Source organism: Bufo gargarizans, chromosome 2 (assembly GCF_014858855.1).
Source record: "Bufo gargarizans isolate SCDJY-AF-19 chromosome 2, ASM1485885v1, whole genome shotgun sequence".
Classification (NCBI taxonomy): Eukaryota; Metazoa; Chordata; class Amphibia; order Anura; family Bufonidae; genus Bufo; species Bufo gargarizans.
This window is the reverse complement of record NC_058081.1, coordinates 311,412,830-311,430,777: the sequence shown is the minus strand read 5'-3', so window position 1 is coordinate 311,430,777 and position 17,948 is coordinate 311,412,830. Positions and strand designations below refer to the sequence as shown.

General features: G+C 40.8%; 1 protein-coding gene across 1 annotated transcript in view; it reads left to right on the top strand.

Moving 5' to 3' along the window:
* The window catches only part of WIF1 (WNT inhibitory factor 1), a 121,463-nt gene that overhangs the window by 20,519 nt on the left and 82,996 nt on the right, over positions 1 to 17,948 (top strand). Inside the window, exon 3 of the mRNA XM_044277191.1 lies at positions 17,050 to 17,158. Coding sequence (XP_044133126.1) covers positions 17,050 to 17,158 — 109 coding nt within the window. The remainder of the gene's footprint in view (positions 1 to 17,049; positions 17,159 to 17,948) is intronic.

Here is a 17,948-nt window from a genome sequence, read left to right as displayed (position 1 = left end):
TCTGATCAAGCCATGGAAAGATCGGGAGTCATTGGTGGCCGCACAGACCATGAGTAAGGAGGTGTCACCACCAATTCCTCTAGTAAAAATTAGTGAAGCATTGTCAGTACCTCAGAAACAAGAAGTAAAGGAGTTTCTGCAGAAAAATAGAGAGAGATTTTCTGACCTACCAGGCCGTACCCACCTGATAAAACATTCCGTGAGAACTGAGCCCCACAGTAAGGTGAATCTAAAGCCCTACAGGATACCAGAAGCACGCAGAAAAGCGGAATCCTCTGAGGTCAGACGCATGCTTGAGTTCGGGGTCATTGAGGAATCTACCAGTGAGTGGTCAAGCCCTATTGTCCTAATCCCGAAGCCTAATGGGACTTGGAGATTTTGTAATGATTTCCGGAAGCTAAATGAGGTGTCGAAATTTGATGCGTACCCCATGCCCAGAGTAGATGAACTAATTGAGAGGCTTGGGAAAGCAAGGTACATCATGACCCTTGACCTTACAAAAGGGTATTGGCAGATACCATTATCAGATGATGCAAAAGAAAAGACGGCATTCTCTACTCCAGAGGGGCTGTTCCAGTACACAGTGATGCCGTTCGGGTTACATGGAGCCCCTGCTACATTTCAGAGGTTGATGGACCTGATCTTGAAGCCACATCGTGACTATGCTTACCTTGATGATGTGGTAATTTTTTCATCTGATTGGAGAAGTCACCTCTGGAAGGTACATGCCGTTTTAGACTCCATTAGTGATTCTGGCCTAACCATAAACCCTGAGAAGTGTGCAGTGGGTCTGGAGGAAGCTAAATATCTGGGCTACATTATTGGTAAAGGGCTAGTTAAACCCCAAATCAATAAAGTAGAGGCGATACAAGACTGGCCTAGGCCCTTAATGAAGAAACAAGTCTGGGCCTTCCTTGGCATAACGGGGTACTACCGCCGGTTCGTACTGAATTTTGCCTCAATGGCAGCACCATTGACTGACTTAATGAAAGGCCCTAAGTCAGTAATGGTGAAGTGGACCCCAGAGGCAGAAAAGGCCTTTCAAAGCCTAAAGTCCGCTCTCTGTCAACAGCCAGTGCTCATTTCCCCGGACTTCAGAAAAGAGCTTCTGGTCCAGACTGATGCATCTGAGACAGGCTTGGGAGCAGTCCTGTCACAAGTGATAAATGGGGAGGAGCACCCAGTGATGTACCTAAGTAGGAAGTTCACCCCGGCAGAAAAAAATTATGCCATAGTAGAACGAGAGTGTCTGGGCTCTGGAGTCACTTAAATATTACCTACTGGGTAGGAAATTTCAGTTGGTAACAGATCACGGTCCTTTAACTTGGATGAAACAAAACATGGAGAAAAACACAAGAGTGACCAGGTGGTTTCTCTCTCTGCAACATTTTAATTTCAAGGTTGAACATAGGCCGGGGAGTTTACAGGGGAATGCAGATGCTTTGTCCATGATACACTGCTTGTTGGCTAAAAATAGGGGGGATATGGAGAAGAGGGGGGGGGGGGATATGTGGTAAGGTGAACAGAAAAGTGTATGGTAGAATCCTGGAAGGGGTGTATATTCCACCCAGCTTCCTCAACTGGGTGAGGTAAATAAAATTCAGAAGGTTAAAATGGTCTCCGCAATGTGTAGGTTGCTGAGACAGTTTTGTTAAGTTTATGGGCTTGATTTTATTGGACTGGGAGAAGGTAGGATTGGTAGAGGGACCTCCCCAGTCCACCCCATTCCGGACCAGGTTTTCCCCAAGCCTGAGGGATCCCCAGCTGAAGCCAGCTGGGATCATCAAGGGGAAAAAAAGCATAGTCCAGGCTGTCAGTTTAGGAGAGTGAGGCTTGGAGAAAGTCTGGGAAGCTGGCTGCCCTGCTGGCTAGAGAAGCCGAGTTCTCTGTGTGAACTGTGTTCAATAGGTGAGTTAGGAACTTCACTGTATTAGCCAGAGCCCAGATGGGCAGGTGTTTATTTTGGTTTATGTTTTGTGGTGCTGGACCTTCAGCTTACCCAGTAAATTATAAGTGGGGTTGCCTGTATTGCCGGAGTGTGATAAATAAAGCAACATTTGGACTTTAACCCTGTGGTCTGCAAGAGAATCTGTCATCGCCGTCCTACCTGAGAGTGTAACCCCTTACAATATATATATATATATATATATATATATATCTAACATAGAAAGCTCATACTCTAATATAGATTGATTAAGAAATGCTGACAGCAGCAGTGAAGCAGGGGGAGATGAGAAAATGCAAGTGCATTGTGGGATTTATAGTATGAACGGAATGAGCTACAGTCACGTGTAACGCATCCTCCACCTGCCCACAGCATTGCTCCTTCGACACCTGGGGGGTGAAGTGAAGCAGACACAAAGAAAGGAACTTCCAACAGTCTAATCAACCTTTTTAATGTTTAAAAAAACTGTACACTACTATTAGAAAGTTTTGGGGTGGAAATACCTTGTGGGACAACTCCTTTAGGATTTAGTACCAGCTAAATGCTTGTACTTCCCCAATAATGTGTCTTACAAAATCTCCATGCCTTTGAAACAGCTGTCAATAGTTGGAACTTGATTCTTTGAATAGTTGTAACATAGGTAATTGCAATCACAGGGCTATGCCATAGACAAACCAATTTTGCAGACTGGGTTAAATGAGGCATGTACAGTCAATAAAGTTTTAATTACAAAAGCATTTTAATTCTGCTCCCTTTTAACTTACGTGCGCTATTGATTATACTTTCGTTAGAACATAATCAGGCATTTGGTCTTTAGTGTGCCCGGGGTGTTTTATCCAAGACATCAAAGCCACTCTGTAAGTCCTAAGAACAAAGGCTTAATAGTTTGAAGCCCGTCCAACATTAGTCTGTACCAGTTAGCCATGTGTCTTACCTTTCAAGACATGGATTAATTTTCTTTAAAGCTGAGAACTCTTTATGGTCAAATAAGCTCAGTAGTTATCACTGCAAGATGACACAAGACAAAAGTAAAAAAATGTAAAGTTTTCTTGGAAAGTCTTTAATCTGAAAGTGAAGGTGCTAAATAAATTTCACAAATATTCCAGGGAATTAGTGGTGGCACATAGTGGTCAAATTCTTCCATCTTTCTGCAAACATTTTAAGATGTGTTGACACCGTAATTTTAGATGTATTACGGTGTGGTATGAAGAGATTGCTGTCTCAGGTCAGCTTCCGTTGAACAAACCACAGCAAGGAAAAATAGTGGTATTCATTAGTTCATAATTCTGTCTGTTGTGTGGGTCATTTTATATTTCTTTTGAGACTTTGTATAGATAAATATATAATTATCCCATCTCTGTGGAATGCAAACTTGCATCAGTTTGCAGAGACGATTGAGGAGACAGTCACTGATTATTACTGATATATTGCTGTAATCCTTATACAATATATGTTTATTGAGGAAATACCATAGCATAAACAATAACATCCATTGATAGAAATATGATTAAGTGCTACTTGTGGGACCATCTTTTATAGCAGGAATTAGTGTGCTCTTCTTTATGTGGTGGCTGTGAGACATTTTGTCACATTCACATACATTGAACTGCATAGTTCAGAAATTTGGAAAGACAGGGCCAATAGAAAAGGAGGTGGCGTGAGGATGTTGAAACCTTATGGGTGGAAGTTCAAAGGAAGATAAACACTGAAAAAATAACCTATATACCTCCTAACATCACAGAGTAGATAGATGTTCAGCTGTAAAACCAAAGAGAGCGGGCGGCACAGGCTGGTACAGTGGTAATAATGGGAGAATTTAATTCACTGGGGTCATGGTTCTGCCTCGACTGCAAGCGGGAGGAAACTCCTCGACTTGCTAAGGGACCACTTTATGGACCAATTTGTAGAAGATCACACTTGGGCCAATGCTCTGTTAGATCTGGTAATATCTAATGATGCAGAGCTTGTTGGAAATGTTACTGTTCATGAAACACTAGATAATAGTAACCACAATATAATTATATTCCCCCTGAACTATAAAAAGCAAACTCTGGCTGGGAGGGCAAAAACACATTTAAAAAAGGCCAATTTCCCTGGGTTAAGGGCAGTATTTAATGGCAAAGACTGTAAGCAGATACTGTCACATTGTTAGCCCAGCGGTCTGTGCCGGCGCTGCTGCCCCTAACAGCTGGCAAGGGCGCTGGGCTCCTTCTTTCCCTGCCGCCATGCGCCGTGCTGACAAGCGAAGGCAGCAGGTAGCTTAACTATGGTGTCTGTGATCCATGCCAGAGTTTCCTTCCTGCTGGAGACTAGTACTGGTGTTTGAAGCTTGCATAGGTGTGCTCTCTTCACCTATGAAGCAGCACATACACGCCCTCTTTCTCACCAGCCTATGGCTGGATTGCAGCAGGTATTTAAAGGCGCTTCCTACCACAGGAAGATGTCTGAGCAACCTCATGGTTTTAGCTTGTCTATCTCCAAGTGCTAAGGTACAGTACAGACCAAAACTTTGGACACACCTTCTCATTCAAAGAGTTTTCTTTATTTTCATGACTATGAAGGCATCAAAACTATGAATTAACACATGTGGAATTATATACATAACAAACAAGTGTGAAACAACTGAAAATATGTCATAATCTAGGTTCTTCAAAGTAGCAACCTTTTGCTTTGATTACTGCTTTGCACACTCTTGGCATTCTCTTGATGAGCTTCAAGAGGTAGTCACCTGAAATGGTCTTCCAACAGTCTTGAAGGAGTTCCCAGAGATGCTTAGCACTTGTTGGCCCTTTTGCCTTCACTCTGCGGTCCAGCTCACCCCAAACCATCTCGATTGGGTTCAGGTCCGGTGACTGTGGAGGCCAAGTCACCTGGCGCAGCACCCCATCACTCTCTTTCATGGTCAAATAGCCCTTACTTTCAAAGTTTTCCCAATTTTTCGGCTGACTGACTGACCTTCATTCCTTAAAGTAATGATGGCCACTCGCTTTTCTTTACTTAGCTGCTTTTTTCTTGCCATAATACAAATTCTAACAGTCTATTCAGTAGGACTATCAGCTGTGTATCCACCTGACTTCTCAACGCAACTGATGGTCCCAACCCCATTTATAAGGCAAGAAATCCCACTTATTAAACCTGACAGGGCACACCTGTGAAGTGAAAACCATTTCAGGTAACTACCTCTTGAAGCTCATCAAGAGAATGCCAAGAGTGTGCAAAGCAGTAATCAAAGCAAAAGGTGGCTACTTTGAAGAACTTAGAATATGACATATTTTCAGTTGTTTCACACTTGTTTGTTATGTATATAATTCCACATGTGTTAATTCATAGTTTTGATGCCTTCAGTGTGAATCTACAATTTTTATAGTCATGAAAATAAAGAAAACTCTTTGAATGAGAAGGTGTGTCCAAACTTTTGGTCTGTACTGTATCTCTCTTGTCTGCTTCGCTGTGTACCGGACCTTGCTTATTGAACTCCTGGACTTTGCCTGTTTGCTGTCTGCCTCTGACCTCGGACTTTGTTTATGAACTTTGCCTGTTTGCTGCCTGCCCCTGACCTTGGATCTCGTTTATGGACTTTGTTTACCGCCTGCCTCTGGCTTTGGACTTCGCTTACAGACTTTGATTGATTGCCGTCTGACCAGACCCGGAACCTCCTGGCCGCACAAGTCCCTTTGGTGCTTGCACTGAATCAGGGACTGCTCTGGAGTAGCCCCTGGCAACTACTGTAATGGGCCAAGCCTATACTCGCCATCAGAGGCTCTAGTGAAGACCAGGTAGTTGCTTAATTACGCCAGAGTATACCTAGTCAGTGGCGCAGTAGGTCCACACCCACTTGCAAAACACACATATGAATACAGAGCATAAATGGGAGAGCTTAAAATCCACATTGAGTAATTACACTACTAAATGTAGTCCTGTATAGAACAAGTATAAACAGCAAAAATTAAACCCCAATGGCTGACAGCTACAGTAAAAAGGGCAATAAATGAGTAAAATAGTCACTGAAGATAAGGAAAAGACAGAGTTACTAATTGTTTTTTTTTAGCTCTGTATATACAAAGGAAGAGAAAGGAGCTGATATCGGCGGTGCAAGTGCTGTTAGTACATCCAGTAATATACTCAACTGGCTAACTGTAGATATGGTCCAAGCTAAGTTAAATAAGATAAATGTGAACAAGGCTCCAGATGGATAACACCCAAGAGTTCTTAAAGAGCTCAGTTCAGTGCCCCTGTTTAAAATTTTTAAAGATTCTCTATGGACTGGTATAGTGCCAAGTGACTGGTGCAAGGCAAAGGGATCTAGGTCCTCCACAGGTAATTATAGACCAGTTAGTTTAACTTCTGTTGTGGGATAAATGTTTGAAGAACTCTTAAAGGACTATATGCAGGAGTATTTGACTGTCAATAATATCATAACTGATAACTAGCATGGGTTTACCAAGGACAGAAGTTGTCAGACAAACCTTGTTTTTATGAGGAGGTGAGGAGAAGCCTGGACAGAGGGGCGGCTGTGGATTTTGCAAAGGCATTTGATCCTGTCCCTCATAGACATTTAATAGGAAAATTAAGGTCTACAGGCTTGGAAAGTATAGTTTATAATTGTATTGAAAACTGACTGAAGGACCGTGTCCAGAGACTCATGGTCAAAGATTAAAAAGTTAATAGCACCATTTCTTTTTTTGCAGATAACGCTAAGCTGTGTAGTACTGTGCAGTCTATAAAAGATGTCCATAAACTACAAGCTGACATTTACAACTTGGCAAATAAGGTTCAGTGTGGATAAATGTAAAGTTATGCATCTGGGGAATAATAATCTCTGTGCATCATATGTCCTAGTGGGGCAGTCACTTGTAGAGAAGGATTTGGGTGTCCTTGTAGATGGTAGATTAAATAACAGCATGCAATGTCAATGCTTCTAAGGCTACCAGGATATTGTCATGTATTAAGCGAGGCATGGATTCACAGGACATGGATATAATATTACCACTTTATGAAGCTTTGGTGCGGTCTCATCAGGAATATGCAGTTCAGTTCTGGGCACCAGTCCACAGAAAGGATGTTTTGGAACTGGAAAAAGTACAAAGGAGAGCAACTAAAGTGATCAGGGGCATGGAGGGTCTTAGTTATGAGGAAAGTTTAAAATAATTAAATTTATAATATAGAATAGACATCTAATGGGGGGACATGATTAACCTATACATATATATATATATATATATATATATATAAATGGGCCATACAAAAAAATATGGTGAACAGCTGTTTCATATAAAAAGAATAGACTTCCTCAGGACATGGTCACAGCAGGAACAGTGGACAGTTTTAAAAAGGGTTTAAATGAATTCTTAAAAGTCTCACTTCCTTTCTGGGATTCGCATCCCCACCCATCCCTTGGTTTAACGAGATGAACTTTTTTTCAACCATATTAACTATGTAACTAACTATGTAACATGGTTGACATATTTAGCTTGTACATCTAGATTTTCATCATCAGTGTTGAGCGCGAATATTCGAATAGCAAATATTATTTGCGAATATAGCAACTTTGAAAATTCACGAATATTTCGAATATAGTGCTATATATTCGTTATAGTGAATATTCGTAATTTTTTCCCATCTGAACAGTGAACACATGATTCCTCCCTGCTTCTTGCTTGTGGGCCAATGAGTCATTGGCCTGCGAGCAACTTAAGCAGGGAGGAATCATGATGACTTTAGATGGAAAAAAATGACGAATATTAAAAGGAATATATATATTGCACTATAGCGAATATATTTGTTTTTTAGAATATTCGTCTTTTTTTATCTTGTACAGTTGTCCCGGCATACTCCTCCCCAACAAGTGTCCCCGTCACCATGGGAATGCCTGGTGGTTAGAATATACCATCGGATCTGAATTTTCACAATCTGAGTGAGATTGTGAAAACTCAGATCTTATGGTATATTCTAACCCCCCAGGCATTCTCATGGTGACAGGGACGATTGTTGGGGAGCGGTATGCGTATATAATGAGGCAGTAAGGTGCCCAGAGGGGCGTTAATGAGGCAAAAGGTGCCCAGGAACGCTCTCGAATGCCCAGGCCCCATGAAGGATGAGAGGCAGCAGGTGTAATGGCAGCTTTACATAATTCACAATAGCATCATTGCTTCCATATTCAAGCCATGAAGACTATGTTCTGTTTTCAGGGGGATCCCAGTGAATTCTGTCAAACCTCCTTGACCCTGTTGGTGTTCTGGTATTTTTGATGGCAAATATAGTACCATAGACTGCCTGATGGAAAATAAGTGGTTTTAACAGACACTTAGGATACGTCCACAGATTTTTTTTTTGCTGCAAATTCAAAGCAAACCTGTAATATATTTTGCGTGTATGGCATTTTCACCCGCTCCATTAAAAGTACAGAAATTTACCGTACATGCTACAGATTTAAAAATCCTCACTACAGGTCTACTTTTCTCAATGTGTAGATGATATTTGTTTATAATGGTGGCTACAGTCAACCTGTTTTTGTTTAAATATACCACTCTGACAGCAGTATAAAATATTTTTTAAAAATTACCGATAATCAGCACAGAATCTTCAACCTATTTAAGGGTCTTTTACATGAGCTGATGATCAGGAACAAAATTATGGCATTTAAGGCTAGACGTTCACTTTAAAGGGGTTGTGCCATCATTACGTTTCCCAGCCAAGATGGGAATAACGTACACTAATTGCTGGTCCATGCAGGGTCAGAGTTACGAAAATAGCTGACTATACCAGGGAATGGGAGCTGTGCAAACAGTGTAGAACAACAAGCTTCACTGATTCCATAATTAGGGAGTTACAAATACGGTGTAGCTTGCTGTGCTATGCTGTATGCGTAGCTCCCATTGACTGTTATGAGAGTTATGGAAAGAGCGGAGCACTGGCTGATTGGCCATTTCCTTAATTCTGTCTCCCTCGGCCAGAGATTATTAGAGGTTATTTGCGTCTCAGCTTTGAAAGGCCAAGGTGGGACAATTCCTGTAAGTATAAATAACTTTCCATAACTTGAAAACCAAAATGCTTGTGCTAAGTCCATAAAAAAGGCTATAGAGCAGGGATGGCCAACCTGTGGCTCTCCAGCTGTTGTAAAACTACAACTCCCACCATGCCCTGCTGTAAGCTTATATCTGTAGGCAGTCTGGGAATGCTGGTAGTCGTAGTTTTGCAACAGCTGGAGAGCCTCAGGTTGGCCATTCCTGCTATAGAGTTTGTTGGATCGTGGGCAACATAGAACTACCCTTTATGACCCCTGTTTTTGTAGAGTATTTTTTTCTAAAACTAATGATTTTCGGGAAATGTTATCATCTAATCTCAGAAGGTTGTACAAGTAATATTGTGGAACAGACAGATGTCTTTTAGAAAACCTAAGGCTTCTTTAATACCATGTTTTTGTTTTCTGTTAAATGTATCCATTTTTATTCAGAAGCCTTAGAAAACTGAGGTATATAATGGATACTTAAGTTTCTAAAAAAATAAATGAAAAAAACATATGCCAAAAGTTTTTTCCTCATTTGCATTCCTGTTTTTTTTTTTTTTACTGGATTGGAAAGCACAGATATCTGCGCTATTCCATCCAGCAAAAAAGTGATAAATTTTTATACCAGATTATCAGTGATGTTCAATTTGCACCGTATGCCTGAAACAAGTGTGGTGTCAAAGTGGGAAAAAAACTGAAGAAGCAGGGACAGAATCATGGCATACTCCCAGAAGATTTCTTAGACAGGTAAGGAGGAAGTATGAACTACTTTTAGTTTTTTAAATATATTTTTTATTGCATTCTTTAGCTTGAAATCAGTCAGAAAATGTTACAATTTCCATTAAAACATAAAAAAAAATCAAAAATTCATAGAATATATAATCAAGACAATGACAAGCCTATAAAATGATGTCATGCTTCACACCCTGCTTTCATCAAACAATCCTCTGTTTGTAAAAGTTTGAGCCTTATCGCTGTTATTTTGGTCTGCAGAAATGTCACCTTGTTGTTGAAATTTCACCTTCTTTGTTGTTCCTATGCTGCACAAATTTCTGATTTCACCATTTTCTCAACCATGCTTAAAAACTCAAGCTCTCTTCCAGCATGTTCTACATCTCAGAACTGTTCTTCTCTTTGATCCACACACTTTTTTTGTCTGCCACTTTTATCCTCTATATAATGTCTGCTTTCTTTGGCCATTTTTTTTTTTTTTCGTCTATTGCAGTCTCAGATATGGTGTTTTCTTTAAAACTTTGCCTAAACTTTGCTTAAAGCCTCTAGACTACATGCAAATGACAGTGAAAAATTGTCAGTTTTTCATGACCATTTCTTAACAATTTGTGTATCCACTCTCTGGCTGTCTGGCCATTTTAATGGCCGTTTTGCACCAATTTGTCATCCATTTTAATGGCCAATGATTTTTATAAGACTTTTAAATAAAACCCTCAACCACTGCAGTGCCCTTAGTATGTATATATTATGCCTTCCCATAGTGCCCCCAGTATAAATAATACATCAACTAGTTATAATGCACTCCGGTGGTGCCTCCAGTATAGATAATTGGCCTTTTAGTACCTCCTAGCAGTTATAATACCCCCCAAGCTGTGCCCTGTATAAATATTTGTCTCCAGTTGTCCCACCTGTAAGAAGGCGCAAAGGTCCGTCGTTGAGCGGCAGTTAGTGCTGACTGACACTATTTGTTATTAAGTATGGCTGTAGAGCTGATCCGGGTCGGCTCTTACTGGGAGCAGCAAAAGTGCAGGGTGGGTGGCTGCTCCCCACGTTCCAGGCCGGGTTTTGGTTTGGTATATAAAAACCCAGCCAGCAGTCTCAGCTGTGTGGATTATTCTCCACTTCACAGTGAAGACGCTGTGGAGACACTGTGGTTTTGGGATCTGCATGAGGTGTGCCGTGCTAAAGGGCTGAGAGCTGCATTGCTGGAAAACAGGCCCCCTAAAGCCTACAGTGGATGGCTGATGAAAACTGCTAACCAGGTGAACGTTTGTGTTGTGTGAACTTTTCATGGTGTGTACATACAGTACATCAATACTGCAAACTGTTATTTTGTTTTGCCTTTTGTGTGAATAAACACTGAACTATTTAAGTTAAAGACTTTGTGATTGCGTCTATATGGCGTCCACTAAGCTGCCTACCAGAGCAAATCCCCACACACCATACATATTTTATGGCCCCAGTTGTGCCTCCATACATATATTATGGCCCCTTTTTATGCCCTCATGCAAATATAATCCTGCCTCCTATTGCTCATCTGTGCTAGTGCTGACATAAAATAATAATTATAATTATACTCATCCCCTTGCACACAATGCAACACTCGCTCCACACTGAAGGCACCAGGACATGATATACCAAGTGGACACCACAACACTGGGAACACAAGTCTTGCTGCCTTCAGTGCAGAGCGAGTGTTCCATTGTGTGCAAGAGGATGAGGTGAGTATTTTGTGGTAGGGCATGTCATAGTTTGATTACTCTAACTATAAAGAACCCTTGCCTGCACTACTCCACATGTAATAAGTGCCCCCTCATCCTTTGTAAACTCTTTGGAGAGAATAACATAGTAATATAGTTTGTAAGGCTGAATAAAGACATATGTCCAGCCAGCCTATCATCCTGCAAAGTTGATCCATAGGGAGGCAAAGAACCGTTGAGATAGATGCCAGTTTTCTTCATTTTAGGAGAAACAATTCCTTCCCAGCTCCAGTCTTGCAATCAGAATAACTATCTGGATCAACAACCATTCTCTAGAATTCTAGCAACTGTGACCTGTGACCTGTAAAACCAGTAAAACATCCATTCCAGTCCCCTCATAATTTCACTGCTTGTACAGTAAATAACCCCCTTCTTCTCTCTAGACTGAGATGGATGCTCCCTTGTCACTGTCACAGTCCTGGGTATAAATAGATTATAGATCATTTATACACATCAATAAGATCGATTTTTCTAACCTCTTATTATAAGAACTCCCAAACCATTTAATACTTCAGACATTAACTGAGTATTATATTATACTACACTCAGGTTGGCAGGATTAAGGGTGTCTGAAGACCATTGATTTCCTGCCTTCTCCTGCTCCCAAAGCTTGCGCTCAGAGCACTGTTCTGTGACGTCACTTTTTAGGTACAGATGCTGTTGCCCACCAACCTAGATCTAGAATCTAGTAGGATCTAGCTAAAAAGTGATGTTACAAAGTGGCGCTAACTGAGCATGAGCTTCAGGAACAGAAGATGTGCTGCCGGCCGTTGCACACTACTACTAGTTTGGATCTACCTGTTGGCACAACTAACCTTGGTGGAATACATCAGACCCATAGACTGGATTGAATAGTGGGACCTTACAGAACAATTGACCAAACTGAATCAAACCCATTCAGCGGAAGTTGGGGACCAGCAATATGTAGGTAATCAGTGGTCTTAAGGCACCCTTAATGCTGCCAAATTGAGTATAGTATAATAAAATACTCAGTTATTGTTTAAATTTCAGATTTAGCGAGCCAGCGTAGCAGTGTATAAATATATAGCACTGTAACCACATTTGGTTTATGCGGTATACGCAGCACTATCAACCATAAGGTAGTAGTGCCAGTTTGTATACATATCAGATAGGAACAATAAGAATACAAAACTTGTGTATATTAAGCAAAACATTTTAATTAAGATAAAAGAGTACACAGAAAACACATGAAAAGGAGTGTAATGAATTGTCACCAATAATTCAAAATAAAAGGCTTACGGTATCTCAAGGCCTCTAGGAAATAGGGGCAAGGGAAACCAAAAGGGAAAAGAACATAATTTACTAGTGATATCAAAATTGAATGACTAAAACGCCCACATTAAACAATTGTTCCTTATCTTGCAGTATGCCTGCAAGTTTGTCATTTATCAAGTTCAACTTATTTTTAACTAGGTCAAAGTGAATGGTGGATATTTTCCAAGACCAGACCACAGTGATTTCTTCAGCCAGGCCGATGAAAGGAATTAATTTTTGTTAGAATTTTGGACACCCTAAATTATAGTGTTAAACTGAGCTTGCAGATAGATGTTTACTGTTTTAATAGACTAGATACACCAAAAATCTGATTGAACATTTAATTACTGATTAGCCATAAAATTGATATCATGTGACAATGGTGCCTGTCAATGGGTAAGATATATTAGGCAGCATTCAATTCTTGAAGTTGAAATGATGGAAGTAGAAAAAAATGGGCAAGCATAAAGATCTAAGTGAATTATGACGCTGTGGTCAGTACTACCATAATGGGTCTAAAGAAGGGCAAGTTGTGAACAAGCGACAGGATCATGGGCGCCCAAGGCTGATGCACGTGGGGAACAAATGTAGTCATCTGATCTGATCCCACTTGAAAGATGCTGTAGAACAAATTGCTGAAACATGTTCTGCTATTCGTGATAATAAGGTGCCAGAACACACAGTGCATTGTGGCTTGCTGCATGTCAGGCTGTGTAGCTTCCGACCAGCCACAGTGACCATGTTGACCTGTTGCCACCATTAACAAACCCCTACACTGGGAATTTGAGCATTGGAACTGGGCCATGGAACAATAAAATATGGTGGCTTGAGCCGAATAAACACAATTTTTTTGTGTGTGTCATTTACCAGGGGAAATGCAAGAGAGCACCAAAATGCCGTAGGGGAAGTAAGCAAGCTGACAAAGGTAGTGTGGATATTACTTTGAAATGTACCACCTAACTAAACATTGCTGTAGGCAAAGTAAACCCCTTCATGGCAACAGTATTCCCTAATGGCCTCTTTCAGCAGGATATTGCACCCTGCCACACTGCAAAAGTTTAGTTGAGGAACATGACAAAGAGTTAATGGTATTGAATTGACTTCCAAGTTCCATAGATCTCAATCTAATCAAACATCTCTGAGATGTCTTGAAAAATCAAGTTCAATCCATGAAGGCATAATCTTGCATTTTAGATTCAAAGTCTGCTGCCAACATCTTGGTGCCAGATAACACAGGACAACTTTTGTGGGTTCTATGCCTTGAAAGGTCAGAGCTGTTTTTATAGCACAAACGGGACCTACAGAATGGTAACAATGTAGTTTTAATGTCATAACTGATCCTTGAATAAGATAGTTCGGTAGTCAAAAAAGTTAATAGGGCATAAATGAAAAGCGAATAGTCATTCTCGAGGACTGTATAAACAAACACATTAAGTTGAAACCATTCTGAATCAGAAAAGTAAAGGCCTTTTTAATCTATCATCAATCATCCAAGACAGAAAATTAGGTTAGAAAAATGTTGCATTGCAGGTAAATGGTGTGGGAGTGGTGCTTCCTCTGGAGAGAGGTTTTGCCAGAGCCTGTCAAGGACTATAAATGAGAAAGAAAGTATTGGGTACAAAATGGTTGCTCTGTCAGGCGAAGAAAAATAGAAAAGCCATTTTTGGGCATAAAGGGAATGGCACAATCTAAAGCTTAATTGTTAAAGGAACACAAATCATAGAAAATGTAAAATAAAGGAAACAAAAAATATTACAGCAAATAAATTCCTGTGTTGATCTCCTTGTTTCTTCATATTCGATTTTGTTTCATATTATAATTAAAATTGAGAACTACAGGTATATTAGGAAATCAGTTTCTCTGTGTGTCCCAGGAGCTCAACCATCCTCCGCACTGTCCTGTGTCTGACTATAAGACAACTGGCTGCAGCAGGAGCCTCCTATCTCTGCTCTGTCTTAAGTAGGGCAAAAAGAAAATTAAAAGGGTATTCCAGTTATGACAAGTTATCCCCTATCCACAACTTGTTATAACCGGAATACCCCTTTAAGTCCTGCTCCTCAACTAAGCCCCACCCCTCCATTGATCCACAGCTGAAAATAGAACAGACCAGCAGGAAATGTACCCCTATGCCCATTATCTTCAAGACTGATTCAGGAACATGCAGAAAATCCCCTTAATCACAAATAGTAAGAGCAAGTGTATCTGTGATTTACTTTTATCATTCATTCCTAGGTTTAGTATTACTTTAACTGAACAGAGAAGGAAAGTGGACTTGTGCTAGTTAAGATGTAATGCCAGCGGTCCCTGTCCTCCAACATCTCTCCTTTCCCGTCAAACAGCTTTCTGAGTACTCACCGTCCCTGCTTCGTCCTGTGCTGACAATGGCCACTCCTGCCTCCTTCTTCCTGCTCATGCTTGTGTGCGCTCCCAAACTGCACACACGTGTGTGCTCTCCCCAGCTCTTAAAGAGCTAGTGTATGCACTGGCTAATCTGTCATCAGCCTATGACAGTTCCCTGAGTTATACTGTATATGGAATGTTCCCATGATAGGAAGGTGCTCTCTAACTTGTCTAGTTCCTCCAAAGGTGAGCTGCTGTTGTGTGTTCTGACCACCTGTGTCTGAACTGATCCTGTCCTGCCTGTGCTGACCTATTGCCAGTTTTACCATCTTGCACAAACACTGCCTTTTTTAGCCTCAGCTTTCCCTTTGACCATGTCTCTACCTGTCCCCTTGGTGCCACGCAGCCATGTCTCTTGACTGGCATGGATTAGCAACCTCACAGATAGCAACCTGCTGGCCCCTCAGCAGAGTCCACAACTGAAAGAATGAATACCAGGGTAGTCGTCCTAACAACCCTTCATGAGTAACCCTACAGTATATCAAATCTGTTTAGTAGCACCGTGGGTCAACACCCTGTAGACCCACGGCTAGTTGCATTGTAATATTTCTTGATATAAATGCATATGAAGCTGCCCATATTTATCACCCCAAACTAAAAGAATATTCTTAAAATACGAACGCTTGTTAGCAATGATCTTAGCGATTATCTGCCAGTGTAATAGAGCCGACATTCATAAGATGATGACAAATGATGATGGTAAACTTGATGATGACACAAACAGATGAAGATGTTAGATAATGGAGCAGAGAGAAGGTGATGAAGCAGACAGATAAAGATAATCAAAGATAACAGACAATAAGTGATCCTGACTAGCTTTCCCTGAATGTTTCCCTAGAACACTTACACTCAAAGCAAACACCACTGACCTTAACAATCCATGAAGATATCCCTATGAAAACCCTTATCTGAAATACAGTAATACTGACCTAATATTAATGAGGACAGTAGAACCCAGAGACAAGAAGACCAAACTGAGCAGAGCTGAACTGGAATCAAAGATAACAGATTCAAACTGCAAGTACACAAACAAACTACAACACTCTGGATAAGAAATAATCATAAAAACCTAACTACACACACATGGAGCCACTAGACCAGGAACTAGATTCAAGATGTAAGGATTTTGCTGGATACATAGATACATGCTATAACTGATTCACAGTAGAGACCAAAATTATTTGAAGAAAGGCTATCCAATCAGGTACTTCTTCCCAAAGTAGCCTCATTAATGGATTATCTGTGAGAAAGTTGCTAAGCAATTGCCTAACGCAAACTAATAAACAGGAGAAGATGATGCTACAGGCAAAAACCTGCTAGACGTAACAAGAAGGGAACAAGTGGACCTTCGTGTGGTGCACCAGTAATAATAAATATCCCCAATATACCTAGCTGCCAGTTATGAATATTCTGGTGGCAAAATCAGAGCTTTTAACTAGTTAAAGGGGTTGTCCCATGAAATATATTCTACAGTTTTTAAACCAGCACCTGGATCTCAATACTCTTGTAATTGCATGTAATTAAAAAATTTGTAGAGCTACTGGATTATTCAATAACATGTATTTGTATAGTGCCACTTCATTTTTTATTTCTTTGACCGGCTCATTAAAAAGGCCGCACATGCTCAGTTTCATCTTTCAACTGCTTCCTGAGTTCTGATAGGTAGAGCACGGACACGCCTCCTGAGCTGCGGCAGAAAAGACACTCCCCTTGAGCTGTCAGCGTGATATAAATCTAGCAGAGCATCTGATTTAAATTTTTTACATTATTCATGGGATAACCCCTTTAAGACTATGTTGGCACATGTCAGTTCAGCGCCTTAAACTGTAATATACTTGATGCGTCTTACTGTATTCAGATAATATAAAGTCTACTGATATTTAAATGATTTATTTGCCTAAGTTTGTCATATACATTTTTTTTTGTTACAGGCAGAATATTTTTATGAGTTCCTGTCACTTCGCTCTCTGGATAAAGCAATTATGGCAGATCCCACTGTAAATATACCATTACTGGGCGCTATCCCACACAAGGCTTCAGGTAAGTTTGATGGTTGTTAAATAGCAGTTATTAATATATACTCTCTTCGGGCAGTGGTCCATGCCCACCAATGACGTGCTACTCACCATGCTTCCCAGTGTCCTCTGCAAGCTGCTGTCTCCATTGCTCCATTCTCTGTTCCCCTGGGGTGCATGCTCTCACTTTTGGCCTCTTAAAGGGCCTAGCAAATCCTTCCCTAGCAAATAACTGAGTGTCTCTAGGTATATATGGTACACTCACCAGGCAGAGGGTGTCTGAGCTTTAAAGTTCCTGTGACCAGCAAGGTGTTTGGAAGACTTGTGCTTCAGATATTTTCTTGTCTGCTTGCACCAGAGTCCCATACCCCAATGGGTCAGCTACCAACTATACTGGGACTAACCCAAGAGGTAGCAGTCTGGTTGCTCCCCTGCAGCAAAGTCCCTTTACAGGGATTAAAGTGTGAATACCAGGGGAGCACCGGAATAACGCCCTTAGGGTTAATCCCAAAGCCAAACCAATCAGTTGGCAACATTAACATACTGTAAATTTATTTTAGTTATTTAATGCACTTATATAGCATTACTATTTTCCTCAGTGCTTTACAGACATTAGCGGCTGTCCCAAGTGGGGCTCACAATCTAAGTTCCCTATCAGTATGTTTTTGGAGTATGTGAGGAAACCTGAGTACCCAGAGGAAACCCACGCAAACATGGGGGAGAACATACAAACTCGATGCAGATGTTGTCCTTGGTCGTATTCAAACCCAGGACTCCAGTGCTGCAAGGCATCAGTGCTAAACCCATATTATATA